Here is a 24,436-nt window from a genome sequence, read left to right on the forward strand (position 1 = left end):
CACTTTCCCTACTGTTGCACAGACCGGAGTTGGAATAGTAGATTATACTATTCCAAAGTCCAGCACTTTCCCTAAGGCATGTCATTGTAACAACTTGCGTGGTAAAATAATGCATTGTAAACAGGAATTTGTGGCTCTGACTGCGTTGTTAAGGTGTCGTAAATGCCTGCATGGTTCCGACATACAGCCAGTTACAATAAAAGAGGTAACGCCTGGAGGTATCAATGTAGGAGCATTCTCAACTCAGGCTGGCACCACATTAGATGTAACAGGTTGAACAATAGTCTGCGTCATCTGTAATAGTCTTTCGGTCTGAATCACATTCGACTCAACAGGGGCTTCAGCCATTGTCGCATTATATGTCAAAACACCTATTTAATTTAATCCCCTGAATCACTATCGGAATCTGATTTCCTTCCATCTATTTCATCTTCATTTCCCCATTGCTTTATTCTTTTTTAACTTCTCAGGTTTTTTAGTAGTAATGGCTGGGTACAGTCTAGTCCCCTCAACTATGGCTTTCCTCCACTTCTGTTGTTCCTCATCCCTTCGAGCATCTGCTGAATGATACACTGCTCTTTCAGTTCTATTCTTGTATTTCTCTCTTTCCTTATTATGTGATGCTTTCTCCTAAGCATTTAATGCTTCGTACTGTGTGAGTCTATGTGGTGGTTTCATCTCATTTAGCTTTTCTCCCAGTCTATCAATGATTCTCAATTTCTCAATTCAAATGTACCATATCTTGGAAAACTCAAAGGATCCTCATTTTCTGTGACCTTTTACCTTTGATGAAGCCACAAACATGTATGCAACCCCATTTTCGTCAACATTAAATGTGCTTGTGTATCCTCGAGAGGTTCCTCTTCACCATCTCATACTGGAATTGTTACATCTCCTCTCATAAAACTCCAAAAACATCTGAACCATTGCATTTTAGTGATAATTCAACTATAGGTGTTCAGTGATTCAATCCAGTGTTTTTGATTTTTAATTCTGTGTATGTCAAATCTTTGTCTCCAATTTTATTATAGCTTTAATACATGAAATCTCATTAGCCAATCTCAATGTGGCACTAACACAACAATTGACCTATGACAGCGTGGCACTCTGTGTTGTGCTTAAACAATGACCAGTCCACATTACACGAACCAACCAATCTCAGTGCTGCACACTGACGTATGATCTCACTCATTTCATCGGTTCACACTCCTTTGCAATTGTCTCGTTTGCACAATTCTACAGCTTCAAGCAAATGTAAATAAACAATCATTGTCTGCCCTGCTAAAGAAAATAAGAAAAAGAAACAATTAGAGCAAGTTGAAGCAAATAATAAGACATCATCAAGTTCCTTTAGATGAAGGAGGAGCCTCGGCTTTTCCATTGAGAGACATACCAGGTGGAGGGTATGTTCATGTACTTTGAAGCAGAGGTGATTTTAAAACATTTACAAATAATTTTCCAAAGTTGACAGAGAAGAATGTACAATGGCAAGTTGACAAATTTGTCAAAGTTTTAAACGCACAGTGGACTGACTATTATACATTCTTTGATATTGTAGTGCAGAGGGAATTGTGGACAGCATGTAAAATTGCTGAACAATGGCCACATGCAGAACCAATGAGAGATGCCCGCACTAAAGCACCATTTCCTGTTGTAATGAGTAAATATGATAAGGTGATTTCATTTCTGAAAGGAAAAGTTCCTTCAAAACGTATTGATTGGGTAAAGATGAAAAGAACCTTGAAAGAGCCGTAAGAATCAGTGCATGACTACTATGAGCGATTGCTTCAGGTATTTCAACAACACAGTGGACAGGAACATCCGAACAAATGTGATTTGCTGGGAGACTAAACCATTAGATAGGATTTTGATGTATGCAAAATATTGTAGCGACGAAGAAAGATGAATCAGAAAAAGCACAAAGCGAGGTTCATGCTTGCCCAGACGAGGTTGGCTCAGAAAGGGTTTCAGAATCCCATATGTTTTTTTCCAGAAATCATTCTGATCCTGCTTACGTCATGTATAGTCCAATTTTGTTCTTATTGGACATGTCATTTTGCAAAATCCTGTGTCTCTTTCATGCTTTTTATTGACATACCAATGCGTACAACAAATCAAGAAAGCAAATGGCATTGTAAATAGGGGTGCCACTTGTGGGGTGCCCACTCTGAGACTACAATTAGCCAAACTCATGGACTGCACCAAACCAATACCATCATGTATATTGTAGCACTAAAGTCATTGGTTATGCAGCAAGCTCTCTAACAGCAATCATTTCAGCTACGTGTGCTGTAGATATATTACACAATTATGATGCTTCTATTATGCAGATTAATGTGCAAACTGCATATGCTCTTCACAAAATACTTTCACTGTCTCCTAAACATGAACCACCCAAAAACAAAATTAAATCAGCCAAGTCAAGTGGCACATCTTGAAAGTCAGCTCTTAGGGCCAGATGTAGGTGGCTAAATACCAGTCGGTAACCCCGAAATTCGGTAAATTTCAGGGAAACCGACCGGTATTTAGCCATTCCTAATGTAGGTGATGATTCGTTAAATACCGAATCGGTATTTACCGAATCTGTATTTACCGAATCAGTGTTTACTGATTCGGTAAATGCAATGTAGAAAACACATAAAAGAGTGCTTATGTGCTTTAAGAATTCGTTAATTACCACCAACTTCAAGTTGGTGGTAATTAACAAATTCCTTTAAAAATTCACTTTTGAATTTTTTTTTAAGTGCCATGTGGCACACATCCATGCCCTTGGGGCATGGATGTGCACCACATGTGCACACAGACACATTTCAGGGGTGCAACAGGGTGTCCTTGTGTTCATAATCATTTTGTTCATATTTTAATCTTGTGAATAATTCTGAAGTGGGAAAAGAGATGTTGGGTTTAAAATATTGCACCTTTTATTTGGCCACAAATATTATCAATTAGTACTTTGTCAATCCCAAATTGGTCATAGGCTGCGTATTCAATCTCAATTGTGTAGATGATGGTACCTCATGAACTACACCACAAATCTTAAGCAGACAAAAATAAATACTGTGTATTCACTGAATGAGCTACTAACCCCCTCAGAGTGTATCCCATAACAATCCGATCACTTGGTGTAATTACAATTGAAGTCTCAGCGACTGATTCTAGACATCCACGAGGAGCAGACTGGACTAACAACTTAGAAAAATATGCAATTGGTCTTTTGGCAGTGGCGCCCTGGTGTGAAAGAAAAGAGAGTGAGCACCCTTCTTTTTCATGACAAAATAAATGAAAATCTTTTTTGTCATTAGGCATTCCTGAAGCAGGTGCTGAAAACAAAGTGTATCTTAGCTCCAGAAAGGCTTACATGATTTATCATTCCATGATGGCAGGTCCCTGATATCACTCTCAGTCAATCTCTGTAATGAATTTGCGACCAAGCAAATGTTTAGAATACATAAATGACAGCCCCACCCTTCAGCTATTCATTTTATGTATGAAATACACTCTCACAGCATCGGAGGCACTACTGGCAGCAATGCATTGATGCTACACGTGATTACATATGATTACAATTGAATAAGTGTTGTGGTTTATTATAAATCTGTCCGATAGTTTTTGAGAAATTACCACCTAAAATTGTTCTAGTCTGGGCATGAAGAGGTAAATGTTACACATTCCTACACAGTTAATCTGGAGGTTCCATGGAAGATTTGTGAATCCATGAAGGATACGCAAATCCAAATGAAAAAATAACCACCCCATTGAATTAGGGGGCTTTTTCACCCATCGTGCATTGTGAATTTTACAAACCTGTCTTCCAATCCTTGAAAATGACTGCTTTGATTGGCTAGTTGACAAAGAAAAAAATCTTTTGCAGCTACCATTACGCAGCCACCATTACTTTGCATGATGCACCAATCTCCCTGTTGGAACAACTAAAGAGGAAATGAGCATAAGGAGGCAGTGGAGAACTCTCCTGATTGCCAGGAACGCGTGAGAGGATCTAAATGGGCCCACCCAGGCAAAGAAAGATAATTTATTGCAGAATTCTTAAATCAAAATGTTTAAAAAATATTTAGTGCTCTAGTGCTACATTAGCCACATGCAGCCAACTGGAGCAGAGTCTGGCCGCTGCCCAGTCCCTCTTCCTGACCCCTGCTGTACATGGCCAAAGGCTGGCTGCATGTTAGTACTTTTGGCCACCCCTCACTATGCACCGAAGACCTTGCACAAAAAGGGTTCGCTGTTCATGGTTGGTTGGGTGCAGTGAACTGTTGCATTCAGTATTTGATTAAAAAAATACTGAAAAAACAAAGGCTTACGTGAAGTTCTGATTAACTTTGGTCATAACACATTATTACGTGTTTAAAAAACACTTAGAAGTTCACTTAAAACATACACAGTTAAAGTGCAGTTATGGTTACAAATTAAAACAGAAAACTGGTGAAATTTGCAAGTTGTGGTTAGGAACACAACACAATCCATAACTCTCACAACAGCTGTGCAAATCATAACTTGCACTCCAAGTGCAAAACTAATGACCTCACACTATTTGTACCGATTATAAAAGCAAAATGAAGTTAAACAATATCACATACACACACCAGTAAATGATTCTATATTCTTTGGCACTTCTGTCAAGATAGTAAGGGTAATGTGATATATAATTACAGATGTATGATGGTTTACAACAGTTGTAATTGCATCTGTTTCATTAAGAGCAGGTCATGACCATTGCATTTGGTGTCCAGATTAATTCACATTTCTATTATACATCAAAATGTTAAGATTTATTTTTACATAATATACTTTATTACATCTCTCAGAGGGAGACCTCCATCTCCAATGCAGAGGCTCTATTCCGATGGTGGGCATGTCCACCAAAACTGGGGAAATCTAAAATAAAATACATCCTTAAATGTACATGTAGTAACTTTATGGTCATATGTACAATGATAGGAGACCAGGAGGTGGAGACATATAAGTTTACTCCTAGCTATATGTTCCACTCAGAAACGCTGACAATCAAAAAAGTGGGGAGTTAAACCTAGGTGTAGGAGTAAATATGCACATGAGTAAAATGTATATTTTTTTACATACCGCAAACCAGACTTGAAAGTAGTGGAGCACGTTACATGAGCACCAGTTTAGCAATGGGGTGGTTTAAGTAATTTGCCCAGAATCAGATGTTGTTAAGCCAACACCGAGACTCAAACTTGGTTCCCAAGTTTCAAAGTTGTCATCTCTGCCCATTAAGCCTTATCCTCTCCCTCACATATTTACCTTTGAGAATCAGACCCAATAAGTTTAGTAGACAACTGATAGAATGAAATGGAGCTCTGCAGTAAAACTAATCTGGCCGTTCTTCCGAGTTCTAGGGTTGTTCTAATGCAGAGAGAAATTCCATCCTGTATTATAACATCTGAATTCTTAATGTAACACAGGCCTTTCGTTTTTCCCACACCAATATAAGCTCTGACAATAGATGTATTAACATGTTGAAATGACTTGTGGCCACATGCTGGAAGGATGACCAGAAGCAGCATTCACAGTTCATTTGCTTATTCCTCAAATAGTTATTTCGACACAAGAACAAGTATATGGATAAAATCACTAGGAATCTGGTGTTATTTGGCCCACCCTCCATATTCAATTTATATTCCAACTGTAGCCCATAGAACACTCGTTGAATAGGAGACACCTAGGGGCTGATTAGGATGGCGATGAGACCGCGACAGACAGCCTGATGGTGGCGGTATTACCGCCACCCCAAGCAATATCCCCGCCCGCCACATTAGGATGGTGGGCAGTGTACTGGCGGTTGGAAAGACTGACTGCCACACATTCTACGGGCTCCTTGAGCCCGCCGGTGCATTGGAGGAAATTGTATTCCCAAAATGGTGGCGGTGTCTGCCAGGCACCACCGTAGGGATTAGAATGTCCCTTTCTGTCGCCTTTTCATGGCAGGTAACCTGCCATGAAAAGGCAGGTGAAAGGGACTTTGGGTGCCCGTAGCGGGCCCCTTTACCTCCTGCCCCCCAGATATGGGACAATAGTAAATATGTGACAGAATAGCTATATCGAAACCAGGCTATCATATCTACATAACCATCATCATTATAATTGGTTGGTATAATAACGATAAAGAATAAGAAAGAGGAAGATGAAGCAATAGCCCTGTTGGTTACACAGTCAAGCCTTTCTTCTGGTACTGTTTCTAACAATGCTACTGTCATAACTCAGTGCCTATAGTACACCTCTGCATACAAATGTCTCTTCATTGCAATCCTTTCTCTTGCCATTTTCTGTTTTACATTGCTGCCAATCAATGTTTCTTTCTTTCAGTTGTTTTTTGCGCGTGTGGCATGGACATTGATGAACTGGAATCTTAAATGACTTCAGAGCACCAAGCTGCTCAAAAGATGACCACGTGCATAGACTTTAACTTCTTGAGATACAAAAATAGACCTTATTAGAATCAGAGCAGCAGGGGTAGGAGAGATAGTTGAAAATAAAACCATGGGTACTAAAGGTATAGTGTAAATTCTTCTTCAATATTTAGAAACTATATTTGAAATAATAATAGCTCAATGAGGCCAATCATTTTGTCAAAACCAGGTAGGAACACTGAGCTTTTTCATTCATCCTTTGTATATACTATCTTGTAAACTCACTTTTCCAACCTTTTCTTGGGTGGATAGCACAAATTGTTGGACCACTCATTCATCTGGGGTTCAGCCTATACTCGCTACCATCTTAGGGAGCTCCCTGGTGCTTTACTGGTGGGAAATTGGATGACCATACTCATGCAAGTTTCTAAAGAAGGTACAATGCAAACAATGTTCCAAAGGCCGTGTTTTTAACATTTTAAAGATGAAAAGATGACATGAATGGCAATAAGATATGATCAATGAGCACAGTGAGGTTTTCTCTTTGGATGGTCCTTCATAAGTATAATTGTTGCACTTTAGCCCAGCTGAATTCCTTCATGCAAAGAAAAACTATTTGCCTTCATAACTTGCTTAAATTAATGATAGCTATGCATTATGTCAGTCTGATCCCTTTCTATTCTTTCAATTTCAGAGGGGAGTTCATCGTCTATAAGGATGGTGACCCAGCGCAGGTAGAGGTACATGAAAGACAGTGGCTGCACAATAAATTCCATTTTGACAACGTACTTTCGGCTATGATGTCGCTCTTTACAATCTCCACATTTGAAGGCTGGCCCCAGTGAGTATGAAATTGTGTAAATGCCAAGTATGTGGGAGATGGGTGGTTATCAAGCTTAATAAACAACAGACGCATGTATTAAGCCAGGTTTATGCAGAGAACAGAAGTATGTCCAGTCTGGAGTAGTAAACTCTGTATTTAGATAGCTCAAAATATAGCCAGCAAAGCGTGACAGGATGTAATGGTAACTCTCAAATGTAAAGAGAACATAACTTTATCCTTCAGAAAGGTATACTTCTTGAATAATTATTCCAGCATATTGTTTGAGCATAATATTGAGAATATATGGAGTAAGAAAATACCAAGTTTTTTTAGAGTATATTTTTTACAATAATAATGATGTTTAAAATATTGGTTATTAAAATTTTGTAGTGGTTAATATTCTTTTAGTGTGTATATATTGTATTTGATATTGTGTTCATATTTATTTTTAATTTAGAAATATGTGTCAAATTATAGCTTTTTAATGTTAGAATTTATTATAATCTGTTTTTCGGGTGGTGGGATTTATTGTGGAGTTCTGTGGGTAATTTTATTATTAATATTAGGAATATTATTTATTGTAAATAATGTGGTATTTAAGTAACATTTAAATCTTAGGTTTAACTATTTTTTATTAGCAGTTTCGCTGTACATACATTTGTAGCTCTGCTGCCTAATACACAGGAAACAATTAAGCATTGATATGTCTCTTGTACAATCAGCTCTGTCATGATCCGCGCTTTCCAGATACTTAACTCAGTGCATGCGAGTCAGTCCGTATGCTAAAACATGAGTAGGCATAACTTGAGAAGGGTGAGAACTTACCCCCATAGCACAAAACATTGAAACCCCATCCCTCCCTCTTCCTCCCCTCCCCACCACTGGTATCCATATTTCCTAATTTCCCGGTAACGCCATTGTGAAGAGATTGGGCACTATGTGTTTACTTTATCTCAGAAGCGTCTTCCATTGCTGTTAGACGAAGGAGGCGAAGGTACTTTGGACATTTAATTTAATTGAATTCGGTGGACAACAGGGTCAGAAGAGGCCTCCACACCTCCCTAAAGCCGGACCCCGAGCCTGTGAGAGAGGTCTGAATGCGTTCCATCCCCAAAATGTACCATAGTTTATGGAGCCAACCTGTATGAGTGGGTACCGTTTGCGTGCCCCAGTGCGTTAAAATGTTTTGAAGCGCTGCCCCCAGTGCCAAGCCCATCTGTTTTCCTTTGCAGGACTTTAGTGGGAATGTTAGGGGGTTGGGCAATACCACATAGACCGGGAATCTTGGAGTCAGTGTCTTAAACTGCCCATCAATTTCATCTAAGATCTGTCAATAATTAGATAGAACCGGACAGTCCCACAACAAGTGTAGCAAAGTCCCTCCCCACACCCCCGCCAGCAGGTAGGGCTACGGTCTGGATTCCCCTGGTTTAGACACACAGGTGTCAGGTACCAGTATGTAACTATCTTGAAGGCTGTTTCCTTACTGGTGGTGTTCCTCGCTGTATGTTTGGCCCTATAATAGTTGTCCTCCCACTCCTTCTTCGAGAGTTTCCTACCTAGCTCCCTCACCCATCGCTTCTGACTGATGGAAGGCTCTGTGGGGGCAGGCACACGTAGCATGTCGTATAGCTCAGAGATCAGCTTTTTGTCCGATGTCTTTGTGACCAGCCATTTTTTGTATTTTGACAGCTTTCTGTTTACTTTGGGATGTATGTCGGGGTGAAGAAGCCAATGTCGCACCTGCATGTAGTGATACCTTCCTGTCTCCGGTAGTGTGTAGTCTTGCCTCAATTGCGAGAAGGGTATAATCCTGTCTATATCAAACAGGTGGCCTGCTGCTTTACAAGGCATGGCTTGCCAAGCTCGAAAGGCTGTGACCTCCATTCCTGGGGAGAATTCCCTATTCTCGAGCAAGGTGGTCATCGGGGAGGGAAATGTCGTAAGCTTTTTCCTCATAGCCACCTCCTCCCATGCATCCATCACCACCCTAGTGATTGGGGACCCCAGTAGACCTTGCGGCCTATCAGCCTTTTTCAAAAAGGAAACCTTCCACAGAGAAATCTGAGCCAGTGCTCTATCTTGGAACAGCCACCGCTTTTCGGATTCCTCTCGGCTCCATTCAAGTATCTCAGTTGAGCTGCTCTATAATACTCCTCTAGATTCGGTATCCCCAACCCTCCCTCTTCTGCCCTCAGGTAGCCCAGCTCCCGACGCTTGTATGGTCTCGCCTGTGCCCATACGAACTGAAGCATCTCTTTCTGTAGTGCCTTGAGTTTCCCTTTCGGTGGCTTGGCCGGTAGTGTTTGAAACAGATACAGTGCTTTCGGTAGGGCCGACATTTTTATTGCGGCCACCCGAACCATTAGTGACAGCTGGTGACGCTTCCATGCCTAAAAATCTTTTGTGATCTGTCTGGTGAGTTTGTCATAGTTTGTGGTGATCGTTTGTTGGACCGACGGAGCCAGCTCAATCCCTAAGTAAGGGATCAAGTTTGTTACTTGGAACCCTGAGAATCGATCTCCCTCTCATGGTGAGCCCAACCGTGCCCCATCTAGATTTAGGATCTGCGACTTTCCAACATTGACTTTAAAACTGGATACACCACCAAAGGCCTCAAACTGCCTCAAAAACGCCGGAACCGACCTCTTGGGAGCCTCTAGTGAGGCCAATATGTCGTCCGCATTCACACTTATGGCATGTCTTTTCCCCACCAAATGGTATGCCACTGATGTGCGGAGTGTCCCGTACCGCCTGCGCCAGCGGCTTGATGTATAAGGCTAACATGAGGGGTGACAGTGGGCATCCCTGCCTGGTGCCCAGTTGAATGGGGAAGGGACAAGACGAGATCCCGTTGACCCTAATGGAGGCGGTGGGAGAGCTATAGCAGTTCGCTATCAATGCTCTAAAGCGTTCCTCGAGCCCGAAGTGGGCCAAGGGGCGCTTTAGAAAAGCCCAGCTGATCCGATCGGACGCTTTCTCTGCGTCAACTGTCAACAGCAGGGCGTTCATATTCGTGCAGTGGCCTTGTCTATTAAGTGGAGGATCCGTTTCGTGTTGTCCCCCCCTTGACGATTTTGGATAAATCCCGCTTGTTCCGGGTCTATTATTCCAGGCATCATCGGACCCAGTCTCGCTGCCAGGATGCCCGTGAGCAATTTGAGATCCACATTCAGTAGGGACACCGGGCGGTAAGAGCTACATTTCTTCTTGTCCTTCACTGGCTTAGGGAGGACCACTATAGATGCTGCCAACATATCGGTGGGAATCAAGCCCAGCCCCTCAAATGAATTAAACAATCGTGTCAGGATTGGTGCTAGCAGATGGCAAAAGGTCTATTAAAAACTGGATGAGAAGCCATCTGTCCCCGGCTACATAAGAGGTTTGAGACGTCATACCGCCCCTATCACCTCCTCAATCCGAATCGGGGTGTCCAGCAACTCTGCCAGGTCCTTAACTAGTGTGGACATATGTATCCCTTGCAAGTAGGATGTCATCAGTCGATCCGACTTATTCTGCCTGGCATACAAATCTGCGTAGAAGTCCCTAAATGCTTGCGCTATGTTCTCGTCTTCCGTGAGTCCCCCCCCCCCCCCCTTGACGATTTTGGATAAATCCCGCTTGTTCCGGGTCTATTATTCCGGGCATCATCGGACCCAGTCTCGCCGCCAGGATGCCCGTGAGCAATTTGAGACCCACATTCAGTGGGGACACCGGGCGTTAAGAGCTACATTCCTTCTTGTTCTTCACTGGCTTAGGGAGGACCACTATAGATGCTGCCAACATATCGGTGGAAATCAAGCCCGGCCCCTCAAATGAATTAAACAATCGTGTCAGGATTGGTGCTAGCAGATGGCAAAAGGTCTATTAAAAGCCGGACGAGAAGCCATCTGTCCCCGGCTACTTAAGAGGTTTGAGACGTCATACCGCCCCTATCACCTCCTCAATCCGAATCGGGGTGTCCAGCAACTCTGCCAGGTCCTTAACTAGTGTGGACGTCTGTATCCCTTGCAAGAAGGATGTCATCAGTTGATCCGACTTATTCTCCCTGGCATACAAATCTGCATAGAAATCCCTAAATGCTTGCGCTATGTTTTCGTCTTCCATGAGACCCCCTTCCTGTCATTCTCTATTGTCTGCACCCTCATCTGTTGATTCTGTGCTCTACCTGCAAGCATGCTTCCCGTTTTAGCCCCGCCGCTATAGTAGGAATGTTTTAGTCTCAGTGCCGCGTACTCGGCTCTGTCGAGATCCAGCCCCACCAGTTGGACCCGTGCCGCTTTCAGCTGCCGCCAAACCTTTGGTGGCCCTGTTCGGCTATGCACCCGTTCTAGCTCCAGTACCTGTGCTGAGAGATCTGCTTTCTTTTCCTTACGCTCTTTAGTCTCCGCCGCTGAGATCATCATTAATTCCCTTCTCACTACTGCTTTCAGGGCTCCCCATAATTATTGATATATCTGGGGAGTAGTTTGCTTCAAGGTACCCTTTGATGCACTTAGGGCCATATGTACGTAGCCTAATACCGGTCGGTAACGGCCGATTTTCGGTAATTATACCGTTACCGACCGGTATTTAGGCTTTTGACATGTAGGGGGCTCATTTCTGTATTCGGTAATTTACCGAATCGGTAAAATTACCGAATCGGTAATTTTACCGATTCGGTAAATACCGAATACAGAAATGAGATGTAGGGGGAGTGTGTGGTGGGTGTGGGGAGTCGTTATTTACCACCAACTGAAAGTTGGTGGTAAATGACGAATGACTCAGTTAATGCATTTTAAGCCCTTAGATGTGTGCAATGTGGCAGACACACATGCCCTCAGGGCATGTATGTGTGCCACATGTGCACACATGCAGAAATCAGGGGTGCAACAGGGTGTCAATGTGACACCCTGCCACCCTTGATTAAGCTCCCCCCATTACCGATTCGGTATTTACCGATTCGATAATGGTAACTGGCTTCCCATTGATTCCTATGGGCCTCCTGGCCCATAGGAATCAATGAGATACAGGTTGCCATTACCGAATCGGTAAATACCGACTCTAAAATACCGACACTTACCGATTCGGTATTTTTTTACCTACATTACATTTACCGATTCATAAATACCGAATCGGTAACATTCGGTATTTATGAAGTGGTAAATGTAATTTACCTACATAAGGCCCTTAGTGAGCTGTGTTTTCACCGCTTCTTTGTGGAGCATAGTGTCCCTCAGCCTCCAGCCCCCCTGCGTTTTCCGTTGCGGCTGCAACTGAAGAGAGACCATCACCGCATCGTAATCAGACAGTGGCGCCGGGAAAATGTCAACCTCTCCCACCATCCTGTTGATCTCTACCATACCCAGTGTGTGATCCAGGTGTGCATATGTCTTATGCGTGTGAGAATAATATGAAAATTGCGATGTGTGAAGATGTGCCTCCCTCTACAGGTCCACAAAGCCCATGGATTGGAGCCACTCTCTGCCTTCCTGTGATATCTCCCCCGTCTGCGAGTATCAATTACCCGACCTGTCTTTTGTCTCATCCATAACTATAGTCAGATCCCCCCATGACCGTCTTACGTTCCTGCCTGTGCATGTGCTCCGTGAGGGCTGATTTCAGAAATTTCTCCTGACCTGTGTTAGGTGTGCAGGTGGATCCTATCAGTAAGTTGTGTCCCCCGATCTTGAATACATGGGCCAAGAATCTTCCTTTGACCTCGGACACCTTTTTCCCCACTGTCCCCTTGAACCGTTTAGCCACTAAGATAGCTACCCCCGCCTTTTTATCTGGGGTAGATGAGAAGAACTGTTGTGGGAAGACTCTGGATCGCTTTTCATGCCAATCTTTGGAGAGGAGGTGCGTTTCTCGGAGGAGGCATACATCGGCCTCCAAGTGTTTTTTTTTTTAAATTAGTAAACTCAATAGATAATAATTATTTAATTATACATGTATGGAAAGCATTAAATACTTTTGAATTGGGATACAGTATTTTTTTACATTTTATTTGCTTATTTTTTCTAGATACTAAATTTAAAATTAAATGTTATATAAGCACCGTAAAAATATATTTTTTTATAAAAGGTATTACTTTTACATTAATTTCTAAATGTGTTAAATCTATTTGTTATAATATATAATATTCATAAATAAATCTATAGGATTGTTTTTTGATTTTAAGATATGTTTTTCAAAAATAAATTTGAGGTTAAAAAAATGTATTTGCAGTTGCATATATTAAAGTAGATCTTCCCATTTATATGTACCTTCCTCTATGTTTGTTGTACTGGTCTTAGAACTGTAATTTTGACCCCTGCAAATACATGTACTTTCCCCAATATTTGCAGGGTAGGAGTTCGATAAAAATAATAAAAATGACATACTCCGAAGATAAGCCACCGAGGCATAAATATAAAGTGTGAGAGGGGTTTCCCAATGAAATGCTTCTGAAAGTTTAAAGATTAATAGTTGTGAAATTATCATCGCTTCGTATCAAGAAAACATTCTATGATGATTATTATGTTGGTTTTTCAGTTATATAAGGTCACTATTAGTGCTTAACCACTAAGATTAAGAATGTATGTCAACCTCACAATAATTGGATTATTCTTTGACTTTAATTATTTGCAAACATAAAATAATTCCAAAATTGTACTTCAGTTCCCAGAGTGCAATAAGTGTAGTATGGGCTTTACTATATATTGAAAGTAAGAACAACTCATCTCAGTGAGAAAGACCGTAAAGGTCAAAACACAGTGGTTTGGTTCTTGGTAAACACTATTAAAGATGATATAGTAAAGGTCGGAGCAATGCCCTGTAATTTATTGTCCACCAAAGAATAAATGCTGCACTCCAGGAGTTGTTTAATCAATAATATTTACTGGTGGGCAACCATTGCAACACAACACACAACCATAAGATGATGGTGATTTATGTGGCAATGGTGGGCCACCAATACATATTATTGCTTTATCTTTTGGTGGACTATATATATAAATATATATCTATATATATGAAAGAAACACCAGAGTTCCCACTGTTATGCTTCCCAAATCTGGAACGAAGGTAGGGACACGGACTCCAAGTTAGTGCGTGATTTCTTTTCTTTATTTAAATCAGCAGACGCTTCGGCATGGTGGCATGGCGCGTTTCGCCCAGCAAGTGGGCTTGATCACACACATATATATATTTTTTTTTTCACTGAAAAAAACACAGGTTTTAGGGACGTTATAGTTAGTTGGACATTTCACTCATACAAAACCATAGAAATTCCGCCGTTATAGTTAGTTGAGCTAACTATAACTCACGCCCCCACAATGCACTGCTGATGACGTCACATATTACATCATTAATGACATGGTCAGTGACATCACTGATGACATCACTGATGACATCTCCATTGACATCACTGATGACATCCAGTGAATGTGTTTTTCTTTAAAATGTAAATATGTATTATATAAATATCAAGCTGTATTGAAGAATGAGTGAATGTATAAGTGTCTGGATGTAGGATTTAGTCGGTGTGTGACTGTTTAAGTGAGTGAATATGTGTGTCTTACTGAATACATGGGTTAGTGACTAAACTGTGTGAATGTCTGTATCAGTCTGTCTGTAGTTGTATAACCTGCTGCATCAGTTGCTCCACGGGTGTCTACATGGGTTATTGATTAGTTGCCTGAGTAATTGTATGGGACACTGAGGTGCCGATCACGATCCGGTAAAAACCGGGTACGAACCGTCGGTCGGAGCGTTTTCTCCATCCGACTCGTACCCGGTTGTGCAACTTTACAAACATGGAATTACGATTCGCACAGAAACACTATTTCCGTACGAATCGTAAAAAACACCGACCGACGAAAATATACATATGAATGTGATGCGGGAATGCTGCGATGTGACGTCGGGACGCTTTCAGGCAGCGTTTCACGACCCAGGAAGTACGATTCGAACCGACAGCAGTCCGTACGGCAATATTTTCACGGCACCCAAAAAGTGCCGGAAAAGCGAAGTACGCCGCGAAACGACCAGAGTAGGTGGCCCGGTACGCGCCGTACCCCCCCCAACCCCCACATGTATGCGCTGACCCCCCCCAGCCCCCGCATGTACGCGCCGACCCCCCCCAGCCCCCGCATGTACGCGCCGACCTCCCCAGCCCCCGCATGTACGCGCCGACCCCCCCCAGCCCCCGTACGTTCGAGTCGTACCCCCCCAGCCCCCATACGTTCGAGTCATACCCCCACCCGTATGGGGGGTCGGCGCGTACATGCAGGGGCTGGGGGGGGTCGGCGCGTACATGCGGGGGCTGGGGGGGGTCGGCGCGTACATGCGGGGGCTGGGGGGGGTCGGCGCGTACATGCGGGGGCTGGGGTGGTCGGCGCGTACATGCGGGGGCTGGGGGGGGTCGGCGCGTTCATGCAGGCACATTTCTCCATGGTTGCAATGGGAGTTCGGTGCGGACGGTGTTTTTACCATACGGTTGTAACGTCGGACGCACGGGATGGATCGTGATTCCGCGGTCGGACTTCACTTTTCACATTTGTACGGTAAATCGTCCGAGGACGTGTCGGATACATTTTCCGACCCGAGGACGTGTGGGGAATTATTCCCAATGCGATTCGTATGGACTTTTCCCCATGCGAATCGTAATTAGCAGTTTGTACGGCACTTGTACGATTCGTATGGTAAAAAGACCGGATACGAGTTGTACGGGGAATTTTTTCACCGGATCGTGATCGGCACCTGAGTGTGTGTATGGTTGGGTGGGGGGGCAATTGACTCTGTGCATAGATGTGTGAGTGGTTGATTGACTGGGTGTATGACTTTAAGTGTGCATATAGAAACAGTTGTATGGGTGAGTGAGTGTGTGTATGGATGTGTTGGTGAGTGAATGGATAACTCAGTGATAGATGTCCAAGTGAGTACAAAAGTAAAAGGCAGTGTATGTGAGAGTTGGAGTATATAAATGACTATATGTGACAGTCAGTAATTAGGAGAGTGGCTGTATGGATGAGTGTATAATTGTATTAGTGATTATATAAGAGAGTAAGTATGCGTTACTATCTGTATGAATAAATGAGGTGGTGTGTGTAGAACTGTGTAGGTGAGTAAATGGAACTGTGATTGATTATTTGCATTACTGACTAGGATGAGTGCATGACTGACTAGGATGAGTGGTGGTGTGTGAGTGTCTGTATAGATGTATGAGTGCATATGATAGTGTTGTATTGATCAGTGACTACATGTATTAATGGTTGTATGGGTGAATGACTGCATGTGTCTGTAGACCTAGGAATCAGTGAGTGTGTTTGTAGTAACTGGTATTGGTGTGTCGATGGTTTTGAAAATGGTAGTCTGTATTTTACAGGGGGTGTATCAAAGGTTATATTAGGGTGTGAGGAGGTGCATCAGATTGTCACGTGGATGATGTCATCAGTGGTGTCATCAGTGATGTCATTTGAGATGTCATCAATGATGTCACTGACCCTGTCATGAATGATGTAATATGTGACGTCATCAGCAGTGCATTGCGGGGGCGCGAGTTATAGTTAGCTCAACTAACTATAACGGCGGAATTTCTATGGTTTTGTATGATTGAAATGTCCAACTAACTATAACATCCCTGAAACCTATGGTTTTTTCAGTGAATTTCAAAGGTTTTTTAAATGCTAATTTTTAACTAAACGTCCCTGAAACCTGTGGTTTTTTCACTGATTTCAAAGGTTTTTTAAATGCTCATTTGTAACTATAACGTCCCTGAAACTTAGGTTTTTTCAGTGAATTTCAAAGGTTTTTTAAATGCTAATTTCTAACTATATCCTCACTGAAAGCTACTATTAATAATAATAGTGGATACTTGTGTAAGTAACTAGTCCATTCCATTAGTACATAACTAGTAAACAGAGTGCATGATGAATTTATAAGTGGTTACGTATTGCCTGAATGGGTGATTGGAGAGGTGCATCGGACTTACAGGTGGATTCCTACACTGCATGGGTAATAACTTTGTATTTAGAGGAGTGTATTAATAGTATATAGGAGGTTAGAGATCTGCATGGATAGTGTACTGAATATTGTAGCTGTACTTGTATCCGTAATTAGGCCATTCCATAAGTACGTGACTAGTAACTAGATGATTATAGTGCTGTAAAGAGAGTGCATAGTGTATTTATAAGTGCTTGGGTATTAGCAGACAGATTGCATTAGTATATAGTATAGTACTGGCTGGGTCACTGGAGAAGGGTTTGGGGAATGACAGTGTCTTTGATAGACTGCAAGGGTAGTACCTGGGTGAATTAATCTTACCTGTTTTCAAGTAGATATCAAATTAATTGTAAATTATATGCACTTCTTTTTTTAATGCAAATTTAAATTATGTTTAACTTTATTAATAAGGTCTGTAAAAGTGAAGAAAAAATGTATGTGAATACATATAATTTTATAGTTTTTACAACAGAACATAAGTATACAATTACATCAGATTCAATTTGCCTTTTTTTGCTGTCTTCAGATTCTATTGAATTTCAACATACACAGTGATTTCAATCTTGATCATCAGATGACAGCGGGAAAAAAAATACAATCAATAAGATTGTTAAAAAAACATATTTCTCTTCAAAATATCTACAACAAACGCAGCTTGGTATTTACATTTTCACAAATAAACATCCTTAATAACATAGTATATAATACAAAGATCAAATATATGACCACCTTCTTTTGAACGCAATTTTCCAAATGCAATATGAAAGAACAGAATCAATAATTAAATCCGTGATTACCAACATCTTCCCAACTGGCCGAATGATGTTTCTGAAAACATTTCCATTAAGTATATCGAAAATAAATTTTTGAATTCATATACACACCTTCCCAATAGGCCGAATGATGTTTCTGAAAACATTTGCAATGAGGATATCCAAGATAGACTTCTAAAATTATATTCACATGCTTCCAAAGGGTGAATGATGTATCTAAAATCATTTGTAGTGGAAATATCCAAAATATAGTCAGTAATTCATGTTGATATCTTCTCAGAATTTTGGCATCAAAAATATTAAATATGAATTCAGTAATTCATTAGGCAAACAAAATGTATACTCTAAATGTGCATCATTACATAGTGTCCATCCTTTATTGCATTTTAAATATACAGTATTGTGTCCAGATGTTGAAGTAGTTCCATCGTGGAAAACAATAGCCACTGTTTTAAAAGTTCTTCCTGAAATTGAAACTTGACCTGCCACAAAAAAATGTATTTTGGTTTCCAATGTTGTCCAATCTCCTCTACAACGTTGCAGCATTAAAATGATATATTGTCCACATCTTTCTATAAGTAATGTTGATAACATTTCCGATTTGCACTGAGTACATTCCATATGTTGATTAGCTGATTTTACTAAATCATTGAAAGACACTGTTTTCAAATCTGGCATTGTCAAATATATGAATCGTTCAGTGTCTATTTTAGTAGTCGATGAAAATGAACAGCTCTCACATGTATGAACCCATCTGTAACGTAGTCCGAACAGATTTTCAATTTGTATACCTTCATCTTCTAATACTGCAAGAATAAACATAAGAAATTCCTGAGCATCTTGCTGTACATTCTGTGTAAATTGTGAAGATCCAGAACATATATCCAGAAGGTTACGCACATCAGAAGCAGATTGGACTCTCGTTTTATCAGTTTTCAACTTCTCAAAAATATAATGTAACAAAGAACAAAATCTTTTTTCTCGATTTTCCATAATTGCATGCTGTAGGTTTTCTTTAAAAAACACAAAACTGATGATTACATTAGCATAGCAGTCAATACCTGAACTATTTTCAAACTGATATCCTACAATATTAGCAACCTTGTTCCCTTCTATTTTCTTTCCAGACTCATCATTCTTTTCAATTCTTTTTTTGTTTGCAACCTCAGTAAAATCTTTATCATATTTTTGTTTTGGACTTATTGCACGTTTTTCATAAATAGGATATTCACCTAAGCTAGGAGCATAGAGTCTTCTTAATCTATTGTACTCTTTTACCCAATTTACATCTGCACTAATCTTTTCTTCATCAAAATCAATCAAATACAATCCGTATAAAGTTCTTACTCGAGATAATGCAACATATGCCATACCCTCCTTAAACACAGAACTTCCAATATTTACCAAAGCACTGTCTACGCTTAAACCTTGAGATTTATGAATAGTCACTGCATATGCTAAACAAACAGGAAACTGTTTTCTACGAACATACAAATCTTTTACAAGCAAGAAATGAACAGAACAGCGTCCATTCTGTTTCACCTCTTCAATCTGATCAAATTTAATCTTCAAAAATTCAATTCAATCTCTATTTGCATAACTAGCAAAGTCAACAACTTTCCCCATTGCTCCATTTACTAATCCTTTCTCAACATCTAAATTACGCCGTAATATTACCTGGCAGTTTAGACATACATATAAGGTCTTTTCCAAACCAGCAGTCTTAGATATTGATTTTTCCAAAGAGTCTAATTTTAACTGCAATTTCTCTGACGAAAGAATAGTTACTCCTTCATGTTCTATTTTATCAATAGCTACCATTTCCATTATCGGTTCATTCTCCAGTTTCAACAGTTCTTCATTGAATGTAGAGCATTCTTTCAGTGTTGGCATAAGGCAAATGTTAGATTTCTTTTCTGCAATCCTTCTGTAGATTGTTTCAGCTGCAATATTTTCTTTTGGAATCAAGTTTCTTGGTAACCGACTTTCTAAAGCATTTTTTCCATCCTTTGTTAAGACACCAATTCTAATATTTTGAAGAATGTTTCCATAATCTTCACCATTTGCTTGTCGCATGTTCTTGATAAGTTCCTTATATTCAAAATAAGTGCAAATGTTCATATTTCCAATACTTCCCAATGATTTTTTAGTGTCTTCATGAAGAAGAGTCTTAAAAACTGGTTGGCCTTTCACAGGTGTGAGTTGTAGTAGATCACCAAAAACAATTACATGTTTTCCTCCAAATAAAACATCATAATTTGTTTTTAAAATCTGCTGCATCCTCAAATGTACAAATGCAAGCATTAAGTTTGAGACCATGCTTACTTCATCAATTACCAGAAGTTTCATTTTCTTCAGTACTCTAGAAACTTCGAAACAAGCTTCTCCAGATAGCTTGCGGTATTCCAACTTATTTTCATGTTCTACTGGTAACATAAGTAGACGATGTAATGTAATCCCTTTAATGTTGTGTGCTGCTAACCCCGTTGGAGCAGTTACAACACAAGATAAATGTGAATCCATTGTTTTCTGTAGATAACTTGACAAACATTTAATCAAGAAACTTTTCCCCATTCCAGCTTGTCCACTGATGTACATAGGAATAGGTCTAAATGATGTACATTGACCATCATTCTTTTCATGCAGTAATCCATGTTGTATCTGTTGTGTAACTTGGTGATATATTTCTTTCTGTTCAGTATTCGAACGTTCCTCCAAATTTTCCAAATCAATATTCTCCTGTTGTGCTTGCTGCATCATCGTTTCCACTTCACTCATTGCTATTGCCGCTTCATTTTCAAGTATGGCTTCTCCTAGTGGATCTTGACTTTGTGGAGAAGAACTCTGACTATCTTGAGAACTATCTCTAGCAATTTCAGCTGCAATAGTTCTTTCTTGATTAATCTCTTCATTCAACATTTGTAGATAATTTTGAAAAATTGTACATTCAATGCTATCTTTACATGCATTGAAAGAATCTTCATAGCAGTCAAAATCTCCAAGTAATTCCATTTCAGTCCGCCAAGGTTTGAAGAGTTGCAGAAGAGCTAAATAGAAAAACTCTCTTTTATCTGGAGTATCACAACTTACTTTCCTGTGATTAATCAAATTTCCTTTGTCATGCTTTACCAAACATCCTTCAAATCCAATTACAGCGTATTTTCCTTCATTTATTTTTCTGTATCTTTTGTTTTAAACTATAATGTTGTAGTATTTCATATAGGCATATGTTTTCCACGTATGGACTTCTATTTGGATCGAATGTATCCAACCTGTTTGATTTCAGAATATCTGTACTTTCTGGTTCATTCAGTGCCAAGTATTCAATTTCTTGTACAGATTTCAAAACTCGATTTCGTGCTGCAGCAAGGCCTAGACTTATCCAGATGATTCCTCTTGACTTTGAATATAAACTTGCAGATGTCAATCGATCCGAACATTCATAGGATCCAATTTCTCGATGTGAAAGCATCTTCAAGCTGAAGCTGTACAATTTTTTGCTAAGTGTCTTCACCTGTGAAATTTCTTCCCACATTTCTTTCAATTCTGTCTTCTCAGATTTCGTAATATATGACGTGACATAGCGAGCAACAGCCATTGAGTTATCTGCAATATGTATGTCCATATTTGCATTCCACATCTTTAAAATCACAGGATTGTAATCATTGATGTATTTCGATTCTTTTGTTCTTTTTATATTATAAGTATTTTTTGGTGATTTTCGAGTTATGGTATGCCTCACTGCAGACATAAAACTTTTCACTCTTCCGTTGGAAATTACTGGACGTGGAAAACCAAATCGACATTTTGTGTAAAATTTTTCCTTTGACTTGTATTTCCGTCGACAATATTTTCCACAACGATGACTTTAAAATCGTAAAACTTGCTGTCTAAAGAGATTTTCTCCTCCTTTTTTCGGAATTGCAAATTTGGGTGCATCCTTGATCCATAAAAGCATATGTATATGAGGAGCACATCTAGCTTGGTATTCCTTTCTCCAAAAGAAATCAGTAACATCACGAATAGGTGGATTTTTTTTTATTACAGATGAAAGACATCATAACTTCAAATCTATGATTAAAATATCTGCAGACATTTACAGGATCTAGGGAACACAGTTCTCCAGGTGTCTTCAATTCAATATTTTCTATATTTGAATTTGCTTCTCGTAGAAAGTCCAGTAAATCATCCCATGCGTACTCAGCACAGCTAAGTGTAACAAACCACGTAGGGGTTCCTAAGTTCCGTAACATGCATTTCAGTTTCCCATGACTTCAATACCAATATTCATTAGTACCACGTTGACATGCCATCCAATTAATTAACTGTGATTCTAAATGTTCATCTCTTTCTTTAACTTTGTCCATAAATTGTTTTGCAGAAACACGTGAAAGATGCGTTCCAGTTTTTAATATATGGTTCACTGCATATCAAAGTGCAGACAGATCACTCTCAAATAAAAGATGAAACAAAAATGGAATACACTGACGAAATCTTGGTTCTTCTGAGTCGTAAAGTACGATATTCTGAAGCTGGAATCTGAACTGGTCGTTCATCATATCGACCACCTTTTCCAGTAGGTAACAGCTGTGGAAAACAACGAGCTTCCAAACTTTTTTCCCACACACTCATGGGAGTTCCTTTTGCTTTTTTCATCTGGAACAATTCAATAGTATCTCCGATCAGTTCATTTGAATGTAGAGGGTGAATAGTATAATGTTCATACATTTCTTCTTTTCTTGAGTTCTCCACTTTTTCTATTTGTCCACTTGAAATATCTGTTTCATCTTCTAAAGTCATTTCTTCTTCTTCTTCTACATTTACTCTTTTATAGTAAATATTGTTTTGCACCAGATATAATGTAGCCTTTTGGACTTTCCTCCCATCTACTAACTCTTGCCATATTTTTCAACTCTTGGTGGGTAGACCATTAACAAGAATGACTGCAGGTTCAGTATCCTCTCTTTCTACACCAACAGTTTCAACATTTTTCTTAAAATCTAAAGGTAAATACACAACTCTTCCTTTTAAACCTCTTAGTAGATCTGTTGGAGGCAGCTTACCTGTTTCAGGCTCCATACGAATTATAGCCTGAAAAGGGTGCACAGATTGAATAAGGATGGCCTCATATGTATTTAAATCTTTAAGTTCAGGCGGTATAGCGACTAATTCTAAGTCCTTATGGACAGCTCTAGCTGGCATTTTGTTTTCTACTAATTTATTGTAACAATATTTACAAATACATTTGACAGTACCTAAGTCAAAACGACCTTCCACAAACAGATAAGCAGCAAATTCTTTCCATTTATCATTGTTTTCGTTTTCAGTTTTTAAAAACACATCTACATTCCTAGTTTGAATTATATAATGAGTACGTCGATAACAAATACAAACGTAGTTGGGATTTTCACCAGACACTACTTTAAACTTCACATCAGTACTATCTTCGATCTCTTCTTCAACACCTACACTTATCAAACTTTCTCTACACTCCTCTTGACCAGCAAAGAAACGTAACTCCATATCATCACAAACTTTTTTTACATCCAACACTGAACCATGCAAAAGAGCTGTATTAATTTCATTTAGACATAATGCAGGACTTTTCACATAGTATAATCTTCTAACTAACTTCCGCATTTCGGAAGGATGTACTGCTAACATTCTCAAATGATGAAAACGACTTTGACACACTTTCCTAGAAAGACAATCAGAGAATGACCTTGCAACCCTGTATTTTTTCCCACTTTGCAAGGATCCAGTCCTTGTAATATCTTAATATTCTGTTTCACAGTTTCTTTTTTCTTCCATATTCTCTTATGAAATTTAGTAAAATATCAATAGATTGTTGACGTATACTACCAATACTACTACAATCCCATGTAAACACTGGAGCCTGGGTACGTCTCCCTTGAACTTCCTCAGCTATTACTTGTTCAACATTTCTAGGAACTATCTTTTCTTTTTCAATTGGAGACCCATTTTTAACCTCATAACAAAGACCACAGGTATCAACTGCATGCAGCAATCTATTTTCTTGAAAATAACTTTCTTCAGTAAAAATGCTTCCATTCCCCAGAAAATATTTTACAAAAATTAGTTCTATTTACAATTATTTTCCTTTTACATTGCTCCTTCCTACGCTACATTATTGTATTTAAAGTCTTCAATCTTTTTACAATTAAGATAAATAGTTTTCTTTTCAATTCAAAGGTTTTTTCAATTTCACTTAGAATCTCCTCTTTTTGTCTGTGAAATGCTGATCTCCTTTTATATATTTTACATTTTTTTTAGTAAAGTTTGGAGTACTCTACTTTTATACATTCTTTTTTGAATTTCTGAAAATAGTTTTTTCCTCCTTCCAATATAATTATATTCCCGATAATCCAGTTTTCCACCTTTTTGTAAATTTTTCTTTTCCTTTTGTTTCACTGTCCTTGTTGTATCTGTCTGTTTTTTATTTTTAAAATTAGAAACAGTTTTCACAAGTT

The 24,436-nt window shown here is 39.6% G+C and overlaps 1 protein-coding gene across 1 annotated transcript in view; it reads left to right on the top strand.

Moving 5' to 3' along the window:
- Window positions 1-24,436, top strand: part of CACNA1S (calcium voltage-gated channel subunit alpha1 S) — a 753,083-nt gene that overhangs the window by 493,214 nt on the left and 235,433 nt on the right. Inside the window, exon 24 of the mRNA XM_085643164.1 lies at window positions 7,078-7,224. Coding sequence (XP_085499290.1) covers window positions 7,078-7,224 — 147 coding nt within the window. The remainder of the gene's footprint in view (window positions 1-7,077; window positions 7,225-24,436) is intronic.

This window comes from Triturus cristatus, chromosome 1_1, assembly GCF_964204655.1.
Source record: "Triturus cristatus chromosome 1_1, aTriCri1.1, whole genome shotgun sequence".
Taxonomy (NCBI): domain Eukaryota; kingdom Metazoa; phylum Chordata; class Amphibia; order Caudata; family Salamandridae; genus Triturus; species Triturus cristatus.